Source organism: Arachis hypogaea, chromosome 6 (assembly GCF_003086295.3).
Source record: "Arachis hypogaea cultivar Tifrunner chromosome 6, arahy.Tifrunner.gnm2.J5K5, whole genome shotgun sequence".
Lineage (NCBI taxonomy): Eukaryota > Viridiplantae > Streptophyta > Magnoliopsida > Fabales > Fabaceae > Arachis > Arachis hypogaea.
The window spans coordinates 1,013,722-1,033,230 of record NC_092041.1 but is presented as its reverse complement, the minus strand read 5'-3'; the positions used below and the strand labels follow the sequence as shown (position 1 = coordinate 1,033,230).

The 19,509-nt window shown below is 31.8% G+C and overlaps 2 protein-coding genes and 1 non-coding gene across 4 annotated transcripts; 2 read left to right on the top strand and 1 right to left on the bottom strand.

Annotated features, from left to right (window-relative positions):
* Positions 1 to 4,955: 4,955 nt before the first annotated feature.
* LOC112698007 (protein NRT1/ PTR FAMILY 5.2-like) lies at positions 4,956 to 12,778 on the bottom strand. The gene is made up of 10 exons (XM_072197385.1): positions 12,655 to 12,778; positions 12,010 to 12,227; positions 11,665 to 11,903; positions 11,344 to 11,532; positions 9,923 to 10,419; positions 8,213 to 8,596; positions 6,861 to 7,185; positions 5,903 to 6,048; positions 5,284 to 5,488; positions 4,956 to 5,013 (listed from the first exon to the last, which is right to left on the bottom strand). Exons 1-10 carry the CDS (start codon positions 12,776 to 12,778, stop codon positions 4,956 to 4,958), a joined length of 2,385 nt encoding a protein of 794 aa, XP_072053486.1.
* Positions 12,779 to 13,975: 1,197 nt separating this feature from the next.
* On the top strand, positions 13,976 to 14,061 carry TRNAM-CAU (transfer RNA methionine (anticodon CAU)). Its single transcript is given in 2 exon segments — positions 13,976 to 14,013; positions 14,026 to 14,061. It is a non-coding gene; the product is annotated as a tRNA-Met (tRNA).
* A 1,692-nt stretch (positions 14,062 to 15,753) lies between these two features.
* LOC112695170 (uncharacterized) lies at positions 15,754 to 17,712 on the top strand. 2 transcript variants are annotated; one of them, XM_025747416.3, is made up of 3 exons: positions 15,754 to 16,160; positions 16,252 to 16,340; positions 16,424 to 17,712. In XM_025747416.3, the coding sequence occupies exons 1-3, from the start codon at positions 16,095 to 16,097 to the stop codon at positions 17,349 to 17,351; spliced, it is 1,083 nt and encodes a 360-aa protein (XP_025603201.1). In that variant the 5' UTR covers positions 15,754 to 16,094; the 3' UTR covers positions 17,352 to 17,712. The 2 variants fall into 2 exon arrangements, with proteins under 2 accessions (XP_025603201.1, XP_025603200.1); XM_025747415.3 differs by having other exon boundaries at positions 15,934 to 16,340.
* The last annotated feature ends 1,797 nt before the right edge of the window (positions 17,713 to 19,509 follow it).

Below are 19,509 nucleotides of genomic sequence, written 5' to 3'. Positions count from 1 at the left end.
TATTGCAAAGAGCGTCAAAGTCGAAAGGTATGTAGTTATTACCTTTCCTTGAGCAACAATTCTTGTTACTCGACCTACAAATTGAGTGGAGGACATGAGTGCGAAATTTGAGGAGCAAATTGAAAAAACGTGAGACTTAAAGACAAAGAAAGGCATGGATATCAAAACTTAGGGATCAAGATTTTTCATGGTTATGACTAAGAAAAAGAAGAAAGTAAGATTGTGGACAACATGCTCCATAGTAATAATAAGTCTATCTCCATGGTTTATAAATCCTAAAAACTCAAAAGAGTTCTGGAACTTCTTCAAAAATACTAGATCATCACTCATAAGCCTCCGCCAAAATTTTTAGTCTTCGCGATGCAACGAAAGAACATAGAGCATCAGTATATGTGAGTGTTAAAAGTTCACTTTTATTTATTTTTCTTTTATTTTCTTTTTCTGTTTCTTTTCATTTATTTGTTTTCTTTTCATTATTTGCTTTACGCATTTTATTTGTTCCTTCTGTTCTTCAAGCATTTTTGCTTTCTTTCAAATTGCAAGTTTAAAGTTTCATTTGCCATATAGCAATTCTTTATTATTTTTCATTGTTCAAGCATCTCATACATTTAGACACAAATGTTAAGTAATTTTCGGGTCGAGCCCACTCTTTTTTAGAGGAGTCGTATCTGCTCTCCAATACTTGAGATCTTGATACAAACTCAATTCAACACTCTATCGAGATATTCTGTCAAGGTTCCCAAAAATTGAGAAGTCGATCATTCATAGATTTGGCATTTCCTAAACGTTAACTACAAATCAAGGAACCATGCTTACTGGTCGACAAATAAAGTAGTTTGCTGAGTCACGAGACATTAAAATAGTACATTCGACTCCCTACTATGCACAAGCTAATAGTCAAGTCGAGATCATTAATAAAATTTCGATTATTTTGATAAAATAGCATATAGGGAGGCAGTCTTGAAATTGGCACACTACACTAAATAAGGTGTTATGGGCTTATAGGTGTTCTTCAATGGAATCAGTTAAATCGACACCTTATAATTTAATGTATGGACATAAAACTGTATTGCCACTTGAAATAAATTTGCAAAACAAAAGGGTGGCAAGGTAGAATGATTTGCCAGTCGAAAAATATTGGTTGAGTATGATTGATGAATTAAATGATTTGGACCAAGTTTGACTTATGGTGCTAGATAGAATGATAAAACAAAAAGAGATGATATCTAAGTCATACAATCGAAAAGTGAAAGGTAAAACATTTACAGTTGGTAACTTAGTATTGAAATTAGTACTTTCGACTGATGAGCAAGTCAAAGGCAAATGGTCTATTTTATGGGAAGGACCCTTTGAAATAGAAAATTTTTTCGATGGCAATGCGTATGGGATAAGAGATACAAATAGCAGTCGAACCATGCATGTAAATGGTAAGTATCTCGAAAAAAACCATTGTCACTAAAACAAAGCAAGTTGAGAATACTAAATAAAATAAGTGCAAAAGAGAGCTACAGTAAGCTCCTAAACATGAGCTTCATATCCTCTTGACATTGGTCTAGGCTTGAGGATTCTTGCGCTGCTTCTTGGGTATTAGTGGTTCAAGTGACTGTTTCGACTAAAGCACTTCGACTTGAAAGTTTGGAAGCATGAGCCTTTTCAATCCTTTTCAGTCAAAGAGAAAGAACAGCATTGGTGGATGCGACTTTATTTTTTCCTGATTTTAGATCAGTCAATTCTTTCTCTAACGCTACAATCTTCGACTCCATTTGTCATTCCTTTGTCTAACCCTCTGACAAAATCTCAGTGACCTGAGACTTAACCGTGTCATATTTTTCAGCTGAGCATCACAATCGACTAAAATCTCAAGTGACTTATTCAGTTCTTGGTCAGCAAAAAAAAAAATTGGAAAGGTAGCAGGAGATGTCCTCAATAAATGAGCTAAGAGCTAGATACGTGTCCGAAAAAATACATTGATTGAGAAAAGCAAGCACATCAATAAGTCAAGCCTTTAAGACAGTATTGTTATTGATATCCTCAATGGAATGGTTCAAGCGATCAAGAACAATGTTGATTTTGTTGACCACTTGAGGATTTGGACTCGTGGGCACAGGGAAAGTAACTTTTTGGGATAAGTACGATTTTGATTTCTAAGGGATAGGCTAAAAATTTTTTTTGTCCCCAACTTTTTTTTACATACAAAATCGTTGCTAAGGTTTAACTTAGTTTTATAATCGTCCTTTTTACCAAAAATTTTAATTTTTATTACCAAATTATCCCTAACAAAAAAATAGAAACTAAAAAAAAGAAAAAAAAAAAACAGAACGAATGAGAGGAAAGAAGGGGGGATCGCGAGGGGGGGGGAGAAGAAGAAGGAGGAAAGGAAGAAGAGGGGAAAGGGGAAGGGGAGACGGCGCCGGCGAGGCTTGGAGCCGCCGCCGTCATCGAGAATCTAAACCAGAGGGGGAGAGAGCTCCCGAGGGAGAGTGGAGACATGAGCCTTGCCACGAGCCTTGCTGCCGTTGGAGAGCTCATGAAGAGAGAGAAAATGCACGGCTAGGGAGAATAAGAGGGGTGTCTCATTGTCGTCGCTGCTGTCAGTGCTTCTAGTCCTCGCGGTTGGTGCTTCTAAGGTTTTGTTTCTGATTCGTTCTGCTTCTGCTTCTAATTTCTTTTGCTTCTGATTTGATCTTTTGCTTCTAATTCTGATTTTATTGTTTATGTGCTTCTGATTCTGATTTCATTGTTCTTGTGCTTCTGATTCAGAATTTGTTTCTTTGATCTTATTGTTGTTGCACTTCTGATTTCATTGTTCTTCTATTTCTTTGATTTCTTTGTGTTTTTTTCTTCTGATTTTTTTGTGTTCTGATTTTTTTTATCTTCTGGTACTTTACCAGTAGAGAAAACAACCTACAATGCACAGTACCACATTTCTATGAACTTTGTATATTTGAGAAAATAAAATATGAAGGTTACAAAAGGTTTAGAGAAGGGGGTTGAATCTATGGCTTTCTTTTTGCTTTAATAAACAAATCCTTTGTTACTCAACTTAAACTTGATTTCTGTTTGAACTATGCAGTGAAAAATTTAAGAGACAATTTCATTTTATCTCATAAATATAAAAAAACAGAACAGAGAGAGAAAGGAATAAGTTGACACAGTCATGTGTCCTAGTTTAGTTGCCTTGTACAATGTAACCTACATCCAGTCTCCACCACAACAGTGGTATAATTTTCACTATAGTCAAAGTATTAAATACACCAATTTTCTAGGATTCACATAATCCTATATGGACTCCCAAGTTTCTTCTTAAACTTGACTTGGTTATGCTAATACCTAAACTCTTTACACTAAGTGCTTACCCAACTAGTAAGGAGTACCTCACAGGTACTTGACACAAGACAGAAAATTATAACTAAAGAAAATCAGAATCCACTATTGGCTTTTCTTTCAAGTGTTTCACTCAACCTTTTTCACTCTTAGGCTTTTTCTCAATATAGTTCTCTCAGCCTTTTACCTCTCTAACACAATACAAAAAGATATACATTGAAAATAAAATACAAAACTGTAAAACATGAAGGAGATTGATGTATAACAGCTTAAACACTATGAACTGAACCCAACAATAGAACTCAAGACTTCATTCTTCATCTTGGCGGAGTGCTCCCTTAAGGGTAGGTGCAATGCTTCCAAGACTTCAAACTCAGTAATGAGATTTCACACACAGCTCTCTATTCGGGTTCTCTCTCCTTGCCTTTCAACCAGAAACCTTTTTTCTTTTTGTTCCTTGTGCTGGGTCACAGTTAGGGTTTCTCCCAAGTTAACTTCTTGAATTTTGAATTTTGATAAACCATCCCTTCTCTTTCTTCAATCAACCCCTAAATTAGGGATATCAAATCTGATTTTCTTATTTGACTGTGGTCAACAGAGCAGCAGAGATGATTTTCCTCAGTGATAATCCCAAATTCAAACCCTTGAAAATGTGCTTTGGCTCCAAGTAACATTGTAAGCCATTGATTTTCAGCAGAAGTAATCAGACACTACTTTCTTCATTAATCCAAAAATGGTGTCGCAGAAAGTTGGAGAAGGAGTGAAGAAAATAATTTGCATGAAAATGAAAATAAATCACCTTTATCCTCTGACTTAGCCTAGCTTGCTTTGATTAGGGCAATTAGACATTTGCTTTTGTGATTTACCTTTCTGTTTCTTTCTTCTCTGGTGAATAACCCAAGAGGAAGCTTTCTCTCTTTCTTCATGAGTCTGACCGAAGAGGACCTTGTGGATGTTGGTTTTGGATGGCTTCAACTTGAATGAGTAACTTGGGCTTGGATTGGCTTCTTTCCATTCAGCCCGAGTGATTTCTTTGCCACATTCCATTTGGGCTTCGTTTGTGGATTTGGCACACTTTAGCAGCTTCTGTTTCTTTGTTCCATTTGTTTGGGCTGCTGCAAATTTTATTTCTTTGGTATGCAATACTTAACAAAAGCTGATCAAATAAACAATTGGGTATTTAACCCAATAAATTAATATTTGTCATCATCCTTAAACTAATTTTATTCTTTATCTCAACAATCTTTCCCTTGATGACAAACATAGTATTAAGAAATATGATCAAAGGGATTGAATTAGATAAAGTTAAAGTACTTCCCTTTAGATGATGTCACTTGCTTTTGACTTACTCCCCCTTTCTTTTTCAAAGGTTGCTCTCCTTGAATTTGTACCGTTCATTTGTTTTCTGTTCACATATTTACAAAGAGAATACAATTAGGTACAACATACAAATGATTATCAAGGGATAGAGCATATATCAAGAATTTCAAACCATTGTCTAAACCAAAGTAACACCTTAAACCGGTTATGTGAAAAAATTTTACTTCCCAGGAATAGAGTATGTAAAAACATACAAAACAGAGCATGTCATCATCACAAAAAATAGAGCATAAGATAGATCATAAAACAGATCATGTACTACTACTCCCCTTTTTGTCATCAAGGGAGAAAATAGGAGTGATTTCAAACCTGCAACAATGTGTTAAGGCAAAGTCCAGATAACTATATAACCACAAGCAAAGTAAAGCAGTAGTTAATTGTTTACAGTCATCCAAAATAAGATAAAGTTCAAACCAAACTACATTTGTTCCATGAGACAATTATCAAAAAAAAAAAAAAAAAACAGAAAAGAACAAAGGAAGAGACATCCTTAAGCATTAAAACCATCCCCCTCAAAATCAGCAGGTTCTTTAGGGTCAGAGGCCACATTATCATCCTCAAAGGTGTTTTTCAATGAACTTCATGAGAACTACCACTCTATCTCTGGACTTTTTGAGGTAGTTTTCATGCTTAGCAGCCAGTTTTCTCTGCTCTTTGCTTAAGGTAATCAGATGGTTGGATTGAGAGACAAATTTCTGAACCACATCCTTCACCACACCATATAGAAGCGATTTATGTCCAGTGGAAGTTGAAGTCCCTGAAGAAGATGGAGGATTAGAGTCCTCTGGCTCATAGTCAATATCACCATCATCATCAAGGACCACCTTTTCAGTTCGAGTTGGTCCCTTTTTTTACTGTTTCACTGAACCACCTCCTTTTAGATATGAGTGTCTATTTTCATATGTCTCATTTGACAGGTCAACACCAAAATGTTCAAAAATACAGGTTAAAAACATGTCATAAGGAAGAGCTTTATCTTTCTCACTTCTTATGTAATCAAACATATGCCTTACCACTAAGTATGCAAAAAAATTTCAGATTTAGTGAGAATAGCATACAAGACCATAGAATCATGGTTCATGGTAGATAAAAAACCGGTGAAGATTGTAGTTAGAGTGAGAGGTCATGAATTGTGATTTGTGTTCAAAAGGGTCAATGGAAGGCTCCTTAACCGATTTGAGAGGGAGATGAGGGTTACCTCTTTGAGAACGTTGAGGGTCTGACCTTGGTTTAAGCTGCGATGGTTCAGGCGCAGGCTCCTCAGCAGCAGGACACTTCCCTTTCGAAGTGGCTAGTCTAGAGGGAGCACTGGGTGGAGCCGTCGGCTTGGAAGAGGAGGAATACCTTGAAGTGGTTTTGGTGCATGTCATTAGATTGGTGTGAGGAGGAGAGGTTGGTGGAGATGGTGATGATGTGAAGGTTTGGTCTTTGGAAAGAGGAGAAGTTCTAGGTTTTTAAGGGAGTTTGAGGATTTTGGCGCTTGGACTCTTTTGAATCACGATTTTCTTCTTCATTGGTGTGGATAAAAGTTTCGAACACACAAATTACTAATGGTACTGGGGAAGAAATGAAGAGGTAGTGGAAGGAGTTATAAAGAGAGAGGTTTGGTAACTGCAGCAAGAAAAAAAAAGTTTTTTAAAACATGCAATTGCATCACCTATGACTAAACCTTGAAAAGACTTGACATTATAAAGCATAGTTTGATTTTATTTAAAAATACTAGGTAAAATAAAACTGATTAAAAATGAAATCTTTTTCATTAAAGGACAAAATACAAATTCACACATGGATTTTGTAATACTCATTGGGCCCAGAAATGATAGAGTTTAAGAAAACATATTAGACCACAATAACTCTGAACTGAAAGGTTGGCCTAGAAGATTCAGAATGTGCAATTGAGTCCAAAAAATAATATTTTGGTGTTGTGATAAAGAAGAAGAAGAAAAGGAAGAAGAGATGCTGTTGTGATGGAGAAGAAAGAAAAAGAAGAATAGAAATTGGATATTTTGGTGAAAAAGGAAAAGGATATTTTGGTTCGAAGGACGGTTTTAAAACTAAGTTAAACCTTAGGGACGATTTTGTATGCAAAGAAAGGTTGGGGACGAAAAAAATTTTCGACCTATACCTTAGGGACCAAAATCGTACTTAACCCTAACTTTTTCTGTAACATTTTTTCTTTGGTCGATGCTGCTTGAGTTGACTTCTCAGCTTTAGGGGTAACAATGCTCAATTCTGGACCAGAAGGCAATCTCATAGTTCCTTTAGAGGAGTAAACCTGTCGAGTTTCAGACAAGATATTTTCCAGATCAAAGTTGATGTCATCAAAACTCAAATCTCCAACTTCTAGAGAAGGAATACTAAAGGGTGGTTCCGTGTCTTGATCGACGAATTTCTGTGTCGACAGCATGAAAATAGTGTCTTTGTCGACGGATTTCTGTGTCGAACGTCCAGAAACAATAGTGGTAACTGCAGCAGTTAACCCTGATCCATATGCAGGCCCAGATTCTTAGTGAATTTTAGCGTCACTAGAAAAAAGCATATAATGAATATAAAAAGGGCAAAATATATAGATCAGTTGTTAGTCGAAAGGAACTAGGAGGGTTTATGGTTCGGATTCGATCCGCATATCCGTGGTGTTTATCCAAATTTGATACAAAAATTGCGGATATGGACCTCATCCACAAGGCTATCGAATCGGATCGGATCTGATCGACACACTAATAGGATTTGATTGCGAATTTTGTGTAGGTATCTGCATATCCGCAAAAAAAGAGTAAATATTCTTGTTATATTTTATTTCAACTAATAATTATCATATATGTTGTATTATTTTAATTTATTATTTAAAAAAATTTTGTTTAATATTATTTTAATAGTAAACATATTTAAAAAATAGAAAAAATGAATTTATTGATATTTTTTTATAAAAATAAGCCTTTAAAAATATTTTTGTATTTTGCAAATATATTTAATATCCGATCCGATTATTTTAGTGTGGACCGGATCAAAATTTTGGCCATATTCGATCTGATCCGATCCGCGTTCACCCCCAAAAGGAACTTAGCAATAAAAATCTAAACAAATATATTATTTTTTATTTTGTATTTCTTAATTATTATTAAAATAAAAATATAATTTTAAATATAATAAATATGTAATTATAAATGTTACATACATAAAATTATAAATATTAAATTAAATAAAATAACTTTATATTATTGTCATTACTCTAAATAATATTTGAAAGTATGTAGAGTCAGATTAATGAAAGTTATTGTAAAATATACATAAAATGCACTATTAGTTATGTTTAGTTTTGTATATGCTAGAAATGCATCAGTAGATTTCTTTTCAAGCATACATGAGTAAAAGCCTCATGTAAATTTGGTTGATGTTTTAATCAACATACAAGAACAGTAGTATCATTTGAAGCTTTATTATTATCTACGTTTTGAGAATGCTTATATGTAGTAACAAAAGAGAAACTAGTTTCCCTAAGGATTATTACTTTGATTTAGTTCCATTTTGTCATGTGATGAAGCATTATTATTTTTCATCTCCAAGCCAATTATTGATGCTTGTGTTGCATCATTGTTATAGACAAAGAACTTTGCAGCCACCAAAAAGCAGAGGAAATTGATAGCACTAAGAATGGCCAAGAATGCAAAATAATAATCCAAATGAGAGACATTCAGATTATCCAAAATCCAACCCTTTTGACCATTGTTTCTCTTGGTGAGATCAGCAACTGTTGATATAAGGAAACTACTGAAAAACGTTCCAATGCTCAAGCTTATGAAAACATATGATGTTCCTAAACTTTTCATGCCTTCTGGTGCTTGATCATAGAACAAATCTAGCTTAGCAACATCCACAAAGGTATCAGCAATTCCTGCCATCATCATCAAAGATGTTGAACTCAATCCAAATCAATCCAATATAATAAAGTTTCTAGCTAGAAATAAATTTAACAATAATGTTACATCTTACATGATGTGTATTTTGTACACATTTTACATGGTGGCTGATTTTTTGTATACAATATAGTATATAATTATTAGTAGCGATCAATATAATAAAATCAATAAATTTTTAAACATGATCTAATTAATTATATAGAGTGTGAATTTAGTATCTATATTTCAAATTCGATCAAATTTAATCAATTATTAAATATAATTTTTAAAATTGATCAAATTCAAACTATATAATTTCATATAAAAAAAACTTTAAATTTATGCTTTAATCCATGATCATTTTAATTTGCTAGTAAGCTTCAACTTATGTATAATTTTACTTAAATAAAATTATTCTATACATTTAAATATAAAAGAGTTATTTATTATTGTTCATTCATTTTATTTACCTTACTAATTATTATTTTCTTAAAAGCTTACTAAACCAAATTTAATTTAAATGGCCAGAAATTGGATCAGAATGAAATAATTGATCCAAAAATAAAATAAGATAAACAGTAATATTTAAAAGACAATAATCAAATATCACCTTAACTAATATAAAATTATCTTATTTAGATTTATTAATTATCACTTTTTACTTTTTTAATATTTATTAATTATTATTAAAATAATTATATAATTTTATATATAATAAATATGTAAATTATACGCATAAAATTATAAATATTAAATTAAATAGGATAAAATATATTTTTTTGTCTTTTTAAAATTCGACAAAAATTTTAAAAAGTACCCCTAAGTTTTAATTTATTTTAATTTTATTCCAAAAGTTTTTTATTTACATCAAATATATCCCTGACGGCTAATTTAAAAAAAAAAGTTTAAGACCAATTCAACAACAATTTCATAAGAACAACCTTTACCACAAACAAATCAAGCATAATTTTCATGCATTATTGTTAAATTGGTCTTAAATTTTTTGAAAAGTTAGTCGTCAAGGGTATATTTGATGCAAATCGAAAATTTTTGGAACAAAATTAAAACAAAATAAAATTTATGGATATTTTTAAAACTTTTGTCAAACTTTAAAGACAAAAAACATACTTTATTCAATTAAATAAAAAAATTTTAATTATTATCTTCCTAGCATTATCGATGATAATTTTTTATCATATAGATTTTTCGGGTAAAATCATCTGATATCTAAAAGTTGATATCTAAAAATCGTTAGATAAAAATCTAGTCAAATCATCTGACAATTTTCAGGTATCAACTTCACGTGACATCTTAATAGGTACCTGCCAATGCAAACTGGGGAAGCAAGATGAAAATAGAGAGAGGAAGGATGTCATGCTGGCCCAAGAGGTTGTGTTGTCTTGCAACACTGAGTCTCTTCTTCTCAGCCAAACATGCAGTAATCATTATAACAATGTGAATCACAAGTCCAATTCCAAGTCTCTGAAGTAAGGTGATCCCTCTGGGGTTCTTGGTGTAGCGCCTAACAAGAGGAACAAGGACACGATCATAGGTAACAACACTGAGAAGCATGAATATGTTGATGAATGCAGTGAGACATGCTGGTGGGATCTTGAAATTGGGTCCTATGCTTCTGTCCAAAGTGGTGCCTTGTTTGATGAACAGTGTGTTTGCTTGTGCTATCACTGTGCTTGGCATGCATGTTGTCACCATTATTGGAACCATTTTCATCATCTGCTTTGTTTCTTCCACTTGTGTCATTGTGCATAGCATCCATGGCTGTGTTTGCTTCGTTTTTATTGCAGCTTTGTCAAGGAAACTATAACAACCATTTCAATTTTAGTTTTAATTAATAAAAAATAAGTTTAGAATAAAATATATTTTTTATTTTTAATATTTGTAATTTTTTAAAAAATATTTTTAAGGTGGAGACTCAGGTGTAGTGACTACACATGAAGTTGATACCTGAAAACTGTTAGATAATTTAATTAATTTGACTAAATTTTTATTTAACTGTTCTCATATATCAACTTTACGTAAAGTCGACTCACCTGAATTTTTACCTATTTCTAATATTTAATTTCATTTAATTTTGTTCTTAACATTTTGTATTTATATCAAAACTATCCTAAAGTATATTTTACCCCCATAAGTTAATATAACACAATTCCTTGCTAGGTTACATCTCATGTGAGTTATCTATTTCTTAAACAAATTCATTCCTTTTGATAAAAAAAATTGGGTAGAGTATATTTTTTTGTTTCTGAAATTCAACAAAAATTTTAAAAATATTTGTAAGTTTTATTTTGTTTTAATTTTATCCCAAAAATTTTTTGATTTGCATCAAATATACTTCTGACGGTTAATTTTTCAAAAAAATTAAAATCGATTCAACAATAATTTCATAAAAACAATCTCTTAACACGAGCAAATCAAACATAATTCTCATGCATTATTATTAGATTAGTCTTAAATTTTTTAAAAATTTAGCCTTCAAGAGTATTTTTAATGCAAATCAAAAAATTTTAAGACAAAATTGAAATAAAATAAAACTTAAAAATATTTTTTAAAATTTTGCAAATTTTTGTGAAAACAAATATATTTTACCAAAAAAAAATTTCTTTGCCTTCTTTTATTAGGGTTACCGATGTAAAATGCTTTGTTGAAATAATTTAACCTTAATTAATGATAGGGCTACTTTGTCTGTGTACTCTAAATTATTAAATTCCGTTTAATTTCTTACCTTAATGAAGGGCTATGATAAATTCTGTTCCTTCCATTAATTGCATACTCCTCAACAGTAAGCTCATATAGTTCTTTTGGATCATCAGGGACCTCAAGCTTCCACTTTCTCACAGCAGCAACAATCACTTGAAGCATCCTCGTTAATGGGCTTCCAGATGGCGACTTGTGCCTATAAAAAGGAGTCCCAAACAAAAATACCAAAATCGAGAACAAAAGCCCACCTGTTGGGATCCCATACCCAAGGGCCCAGCCCACATTGTCTTGTATATATACCAACACAGTGTTTGAGAATATGGTGCCAATTAAAATGAATGTGACCCACCAATTGAAGAATGAGATCTTTTGGGCCTTTTCTTTGGGCTCAAACTTATCAAATTGGTCCGCTCCCATTGTGGAGATATTGGGCTTCGTGCCACCTGTGCCCACTGCAATGATGTATAGGCCCAAGAAGAATAGGCCCACTTGCAATGATGTTGCTTTCTGGCAATCTTTGTCTTGTGGACATGGTGGCGGTTTTAGTGCTGGTAGTGAAACCGCTAGAGTCAACAAACACATTCCCTAATAAGTCCCAAAAGAAAAGTTATATTATTAATTTATTATTATTATTGTAGACTTGTTGAAGAGATATATAGGAACAGCAACAATAAAACTATTATATATTTACCAAGAGGTAAATGGCAGATGAAATTAGAAAGGTCGAATATCGACCAAGGTATGCATCGGCAATGTAAGCACCAATGGCTGGCATGAACCATACAACTCCAACCCAATTGGTTACATTTTTTGAAGATTTGACGGTCCCTTCATGCAGCTCCTTTGTTAGGTACACCACTAAGTTTGATGCTATCCCATAGTATGCCATCCTCTCCACCATTTCATACCCTACAAATATAAATACATAACACTCGCGACTTTAATTTTGATGCACTCACAATATAAATTAAAATATTTTACACAAATATTTAATTATATCCGGCTATTTATGTATAGCCAATGTAAAAAATTATTTTTGTTATTGTATTCTCATACCATTAAATGTACGAATAAAATTAAATTCTAATAATTACATTTAAAATGTATGTTGTTCATATATTTAGATAAAAAAATAGAGTTATGCTACGTGTACACCAAAATCAGTCACTAAAATTAGCCACTAATATAAAATACATGCTGGAATATAAATACATTATAAAAATAAATTAAACCACATATATATTTATATACAAATACATTAGTGACTGATTTTAGTAACTGATTTTGGCGTACAAATAGTATTTCTCAAAAAAATAATGTAGCAGTGTATGTTTACCTACTATGAAGGAGCAAGCTTTCCATTTCCCAGTGTTTGACCTTAAAACGGGTCTACCTTTGAGGTCCACTGTGCCATCTTCAGTGTAATCTTCTCCTTTTTCTTCACTCAACAACACTCCCATGATGCTTGACAAAATCAAAATTAAAGATATCACACACTTCACAAAATTTTGGTTCTTGTGTATGTGGGTGGGGACTGGGGAGTATTATTATGAGGTTAGTTTTAATAAGCTTCTATTATTAATATGTTATATATATAAGCTATGATTGGGATCCAATATGATTTTGAAAGCTTATTTTTGTTTTATAGCGGTCATTAAGCTTCTACGTTGTCCATTTGCATGGGCTATCTAAAAACGGAATCTAGAGGGAAAAAAACAAACGGAGTCAATTTTAAGAGAAAGTATAAAGAGTCAATGGAATATTTGTACAATATATACAATGGAGGCTTAGAGAGTATTAGAGATATAACTATTAGTATTATTTTTTTTCATCAGCTGAAACTTTTGGGATGAGTGGTATCATGACATGATATTAGAACTCTAGATCCGAAAGGTCAGTTTAGATGAGTGATTTCATAACCTGAGATGTTTAGTATCCTTAGTACTCGGATTGTTATTCTGGATAATATGGGTGATATTTATTTTGTAACTCAATAGCCCATTAATACACATTACACACTTAGACCATTGACTCCCTATAAGTACTCTAATTTTAATTATTATTTTAATTGTCTTGTAGCACTTGTTGTTTATGCACAATTGAACGTGTTTAGTTGACTGTAATAATTATGTAATTTTCATCTACTTCGCGATGACGTCTTTATTTAAAATATAATTAATCAACTTGTATTTCAATAATCAATCTGTTGAAATTGGAATGGCTCACGACATAAAAGAAAGCCATTTCTTCGCCAATCTCTTTCTTTTTTTTTCATATGATTTTAGAACAATTTTATAATGAAAGGTTTTTATGTGAAAAAAATAAAAATAAGTGTATAATTTATTTTAAAAAATTATTATAAATAAAATAATATATGTCCTAAATAAATATCTAATTATTTATTAAAAAAATTTCATCTTTTTAGCATTTTTTCTCTTTACAATAACATGGATCAAGATTTTAATACTCTTTAAGTTTCTAAAAAGAGTAGGGTAAGGTAACTAATTTTATAATATTATTTTATTTATCTTAAATTTTAAATTATAAATCTTAAATTATAAACATAAACATAAAGTTGGTTTCTTGTAATTATTTTTTTTAAAAAAAATTGTCAAAATTAAAAATCATAAAAAACAGCACAAAAAATATATTCACATGGGGTGGTGGCGCAGTTGGTTAGCGCGTAGGTCTCATAGCTTTGAGAGTAATCCTGAGGTCGAGAGTTCGAGCCTCTCTCACCCCATTATTTTCATTTTTTTCCTCTACATTTTTTTTTTGGTTCAGCCTAACAAGTCATAATGATTCTGACAAGTGACGAAACCTGCAGCTACTAATTTACTCATCATCACATAATTAAGCTATGTTTTAATTGGCAATCTATAATTAAATAGTGATTAGTGAGCAGATACTTGAAGAGTAATTAATAAAGAACCCAATGCATTGGAACAAAGTCTAGTCATTTAATTTTCTTTATATTATGCATTTAGTTAATGTACTTGTTATGATTATTAATATGAAATCTTTTATATTAAAATACTAATTTCACTTATTGTCTTTTAACATGCATCCTATATGCCAATTTTTTACACTATTTATAAGTAAATAATCTTAATAGTTAATACACACTTTCGATTTGGAATATATTTAACAACTATTTTTAATATTTGTTAGTAAAATTTCTTTAATAATTAATCAATTCAACTAAAGAGCTTGTCAGGGGTGGAGTTAGATAACATATTAGAAAAAATAAAAAATATTTATAAATTAAAATAAAATTAAAATAAAATTTTAAAAATGACTAAACTAAAATTTACATATAATTTATATATAAAAAATTAAAATTAGGAACTTTCTCATTATGTGGCTCCTTTTCTAGAGTTAATTATTTTTTGATAAATATTAATTAGTTTTATTAAAAATATCTTTTTAGCTATTTTATTTTTTTCTCTCAATTCTATAGTTTCATTTTTTATTATTTGTTATTTTATATTTTAAATTCTAAATTTTAAGACATAAATTATAATTTTTAAATTTTAAATCTTCTAAGAAGTCAAAATTAATTTTTATACTTATTCTTAATTTATACCTCTAAAATTGAACGTATTTATTTTTTATTATTCTCGAACAAAGGAGGAGCATAGTAAAATCTTTTTATAAGATTTTTTTAGTTATGATGCAGAAACACTAATACAGATAAGAAATATGATACGATACGAGATATACATATATACAAATTTAAAATTTGTATAATATATGCAAGCATCGCATATATATAAAATATAAAGTATTTTTAAATAAATTATAATTATATTTTGGTATTTTATTGATATTAAAATATAAATTTATTTTTTAATATTTTTTAATAATATAAAGTATTTAATTTTTTTTGTTTTAATAATTAATTATATATATTATTTCTAAATTCATTTTAAGAATACATATTAAGAATAAAACTGAATTCACTAACACGTGATAATATTTAAATGTATCTAAGTATATCTATTTTTTATTTTTTATTAAAATACAATTAAATACAAAAAAAACATACGTATCGAACAAATGTTAATGAATAATATATCTAATACACAGACAGTATAAATAAAAAAAAGTGTCGTCCGTATTTTATAACTTTTTACTTCCCGTATTCAAAATGAATTTATTTTTCTTCTAATTAGAGAAAGTATAGGGAGTCAATGGCCTAAGCGTATAATGTGTATAATAGAGGCTTAGAAAGTATTAGAAATATGACCATTAGTATTATATTATCCTGTTATGTTACGCTTTTAGGATGAATAAGTTCATTTTATTCATGAACCAAAGATTTAACCCATTATACACATCGTACGTTTGGACCATTAGCTCCTAGAACTACCCACAAAATTTTGGGACAAAGGAACAACGTTGTAATCGCATCCATATTGCCTACAATGAGTGCGAGACAGCGCTAACGGTTACGATATTTTTCCAATGTCCTTGAAAGCCACAAGATCAACTTAGGTTTGAGACATAAACTCAAAACCAAAACCTAATGAAAAACAATATTAACAATAATAATAATAACAAAAATGCCATTTACAGCCTGTCATCACAATCCACAAACAACTCTGTTTTTATCCTAACGGTCACTTCCCACTTTTCTTAAATAAAGTAAAAAATAAAAAATCTCTCTCTCTCTCTCTCTCGCATTTGCTGTAATGAAGAACAACAAACCCATTACAGAAGCTCCCCTTTCTTGAGGCTTTGCTCTTTTCTCATCCACATTGAAAAGACACAGTCATGGGTTGCTTCATTGGTTGTTTCGGTTCCACCAAGGATGCCAGACGCACAAGAAACAGACGCAAGGTTTCATTTTCTTCTCAAATTCCATCACCCTTTTCTCCCTTTTATTAAGTGTTTCTATGATTTCATTGAATCAATCACAACACTGTTGCAGCGAGGTGATTGTAGCAGCCGGGAGCAACAAATTCTATCTTTTCTTCAAGATCATTCCAAAACCGGACTTAGTTCTTCATCACAAGTCAAGTAAGTTAATTAGTTTCCAGCTTTCTATTTTTGTCATTAGTTTTGGATTTGGAGTTGAAATGAAGGGTTTTGGTTGGATTTAGGATTAAACCTGAGGAGCAGGTGAACTTGAATTTGAACCTGAATAGCAGCACTAGAAAGAAAGTAACTTTTGATACCAATGTGAAAACCTATGAGCCTGTTTTGGTGGATGAAGTTGATGATTTCCAGCCAGAGAAGAAGAGTGAAGAAGAATGTGGAGAGGAAGAACATTTGGAAGCATCAAGCCAGAAAAGGTCTTGCTCTGAAGAAAATAGTTCGGTGACTTCGGCCGTGTCTTACTCAACAAACCATAGATACCAAAATTGCAGAGATAGTGATGAAGAAGAAGATGAAGAAATGGATTACTGGGATAGTGATCTTACTGATGATGATGATGATGAAGATGGTGATGGTGGCATGGGAGAAGAATATGATGAATTTGGAGAGGACTTTGAAGATGGACTAATATGCTCAAGGCCAAGAATTTCTGTGAATCAAGTGTTTGTTGAGGAAGTGGAGAATCCAATGGTAAATTGTGATAGTGATTTGAGGTCAATTGGCTTGAATCCGAATGCTCGGGATAGAAGTGGTTATGTTCATCCTGTGCTGAACCCGGTTGAAAACCTGATTCAGTGGAAAGCAGTTAAGGCCAAAAGAACACCACCATTAAGGTCTCAGAAAGAGAATTATGTTTCAAGTGAAGAGTCTTGGGTTGGATTGAATGCAGAACCAAGTTTCAGGGATAAATCTAAAACTGATCTATCAAAGGAAATTGCAGTTGATGCCAGCCTTTCTAATTGGTTGGATTCATCAGAAGCTACGCCTGTTAAGAAGGCTAGCTTGGTTGGTCTGAATGTGGATACACCCGCGAGCTCACAAGGCTCGAATTCAGTGATAAGCCATGAAGACAGGCCAATTTTAGGTGCATTGACAGCTGAAGAGCTCAAACAGTTTTCAGTTTCTTGTTCGCCAAGGAAGTTGGCGAGTTGAAGCCCGGATGAGAAGGCCATTATAGGCAGTGTAGGGACTTACTGGAATGTTATGGGGACTTCTGAGGATACTGGCTCTGCAACTTCGTTTAAAGGAATAGCAGAGAGAGCATGTAGAAGAGAGGGGGTACAGGTGAGATGAAACTGAAAGAGAAATCATGTGTTGGTTCATTTGATTGAGGGGTGCTGCTTCTTCTAAATCCAACTATGTTCCTCATTGTGTTCTTCTTAGGAATGCATTTTCTTTTATTATTAATTCTTTTGTGAATGTATCTTGTGCTGTGATGTTCTATTTTCTTTTGTAAGTGGTGTTGGATTTATACTATTTATCTTCTTTCCTTATATGTATCCCTTTGTTCTTCCATGCTTGTGCAATTTCTGTTGGGAAATAAGCAAGAGAGGGAAGCTAAATAACAAAATTGACACAAAGGAATTAAGATGAGGTGCGAAATAGGATAATTCCATCTAAAACAAATCTTTTATGAGATAAGGAAAAGATAACCAACTTTCAAACTAATATAAGCCTTAAATATACCTAAAATTAAATTAATACATTAAAATCAGTCTTAAAGATAAGCTACTAGTATAAAATCACATTGGAATATAAATACACATTAAAAATAAATTAAATTACACATGTATTTATATATAAATATATTGATGACTGAATTTAATTGTTAATATTTAGTTTAGTTGAGAAAAATAGCTCACAGGAACCAAGTATTCATGATGAATATTTTACAATGAATTTTATTGGAACTGAGTTGATCTTTTACAAGGATGAATGTCTAGAGGTTTTCTTCTAATAAAGACAAAAAATTTGAATCTTCTAAATTTTGAATTTTACTTTAGAGAGTGAAGTATGATCTATCAGCATTTATTTTATAGGTGGGACCAAGAAAAAACATGAGAAAAAAAATATTCAATAATGAGAAATATCACTTTATCCTCTAAAGTAAAAATCTAAAATTTAGAGGAACCAAATTCAAAGACAAAATACGTGGTAGATAAGAAGAAATCTTATCTCCCGCTACATTATATAAAGACAAGCAACTTTAGACAAACTACTAAGATACAGACACGTGGAGGATAAGACACGTGGAGGATAAGGATAAAGATCCTATCAACTCTATTATTATATATTTATTGTACACTCATAATTATTTGTTGACTAAGGATCAGAACTTAGTGATTAACTCATGCTCCATAATGTCATCTATTGTTCCATATGTGGAGCAAATATGGTCTCATCTTCTTGATGAAAATAATAATCACCAAATCGTTTGTATGCAGTTAACGGTTCTTCAGCTGGATCTTCAGTGCCATAATCAATTCCTGTATCCATGTGTGTTGGGCTAGATAAGAGTGAATAAAATCTTGCATCCGATTCTTCTTCATAATTGTAAGTGTTTTAAGAAAGCGGTGGATTATCCCATGGGTTTGAGTCTTGAGCAAGTGATGATTTTGGAAAAGAGTTGGATGCAATAAAGAAATCAGTTTAAAATTTTCTTAACTCTTCTTGTATTGTTTTGAAGGAACTCGAACCATCCTCTTCTTGTGAAAGAGAAAGTTCTTCAATAATTCCTGATAGCGTATAGATATCAGAGTTATTGCAAAAAGTAAGATATTTGGCGAGATAGTTGAGACAAATCTTTTCATCTGTGGAACACATCTTTGAATACCCTACTATATTGATGTTGCTTCTTGTATAGCAAATTTTTTGCTAGTAATGGAACTGTCTTCTTAAGACAAAAGAGCAATAGAATTTTTGCTTCTTTTTATTAGGGATATTCCATATTCCAAGAGTATCCAGTGCATTGTCAAGTTTTTCTCGCCAGGATGGGATAGGGGTAAACATAATCAGAAGTTGCTCAAGGAGTGATCTCGATAATTGTCTATCACAAAGTAGGTGATACATGGTGAGAGCGAGAATAACTATGGCACAATCATATTGAGCAGAAATTGCCCATTTTGTTTAGCTAGTAAAACAGACATCGTCGGGTTAGAATTTTGACTACAGTAAAATTTGTTTGCTTGGCTGAGAAAGGAAATGACTCTGGTTTTTTATAAAAATGAGAATTTTTTATGGGAGTTCTTTATTAGGACGAGAGAGATAATTAGTTATCATGTTGTGATTTCCCTTTATGTGCCTAATTGTA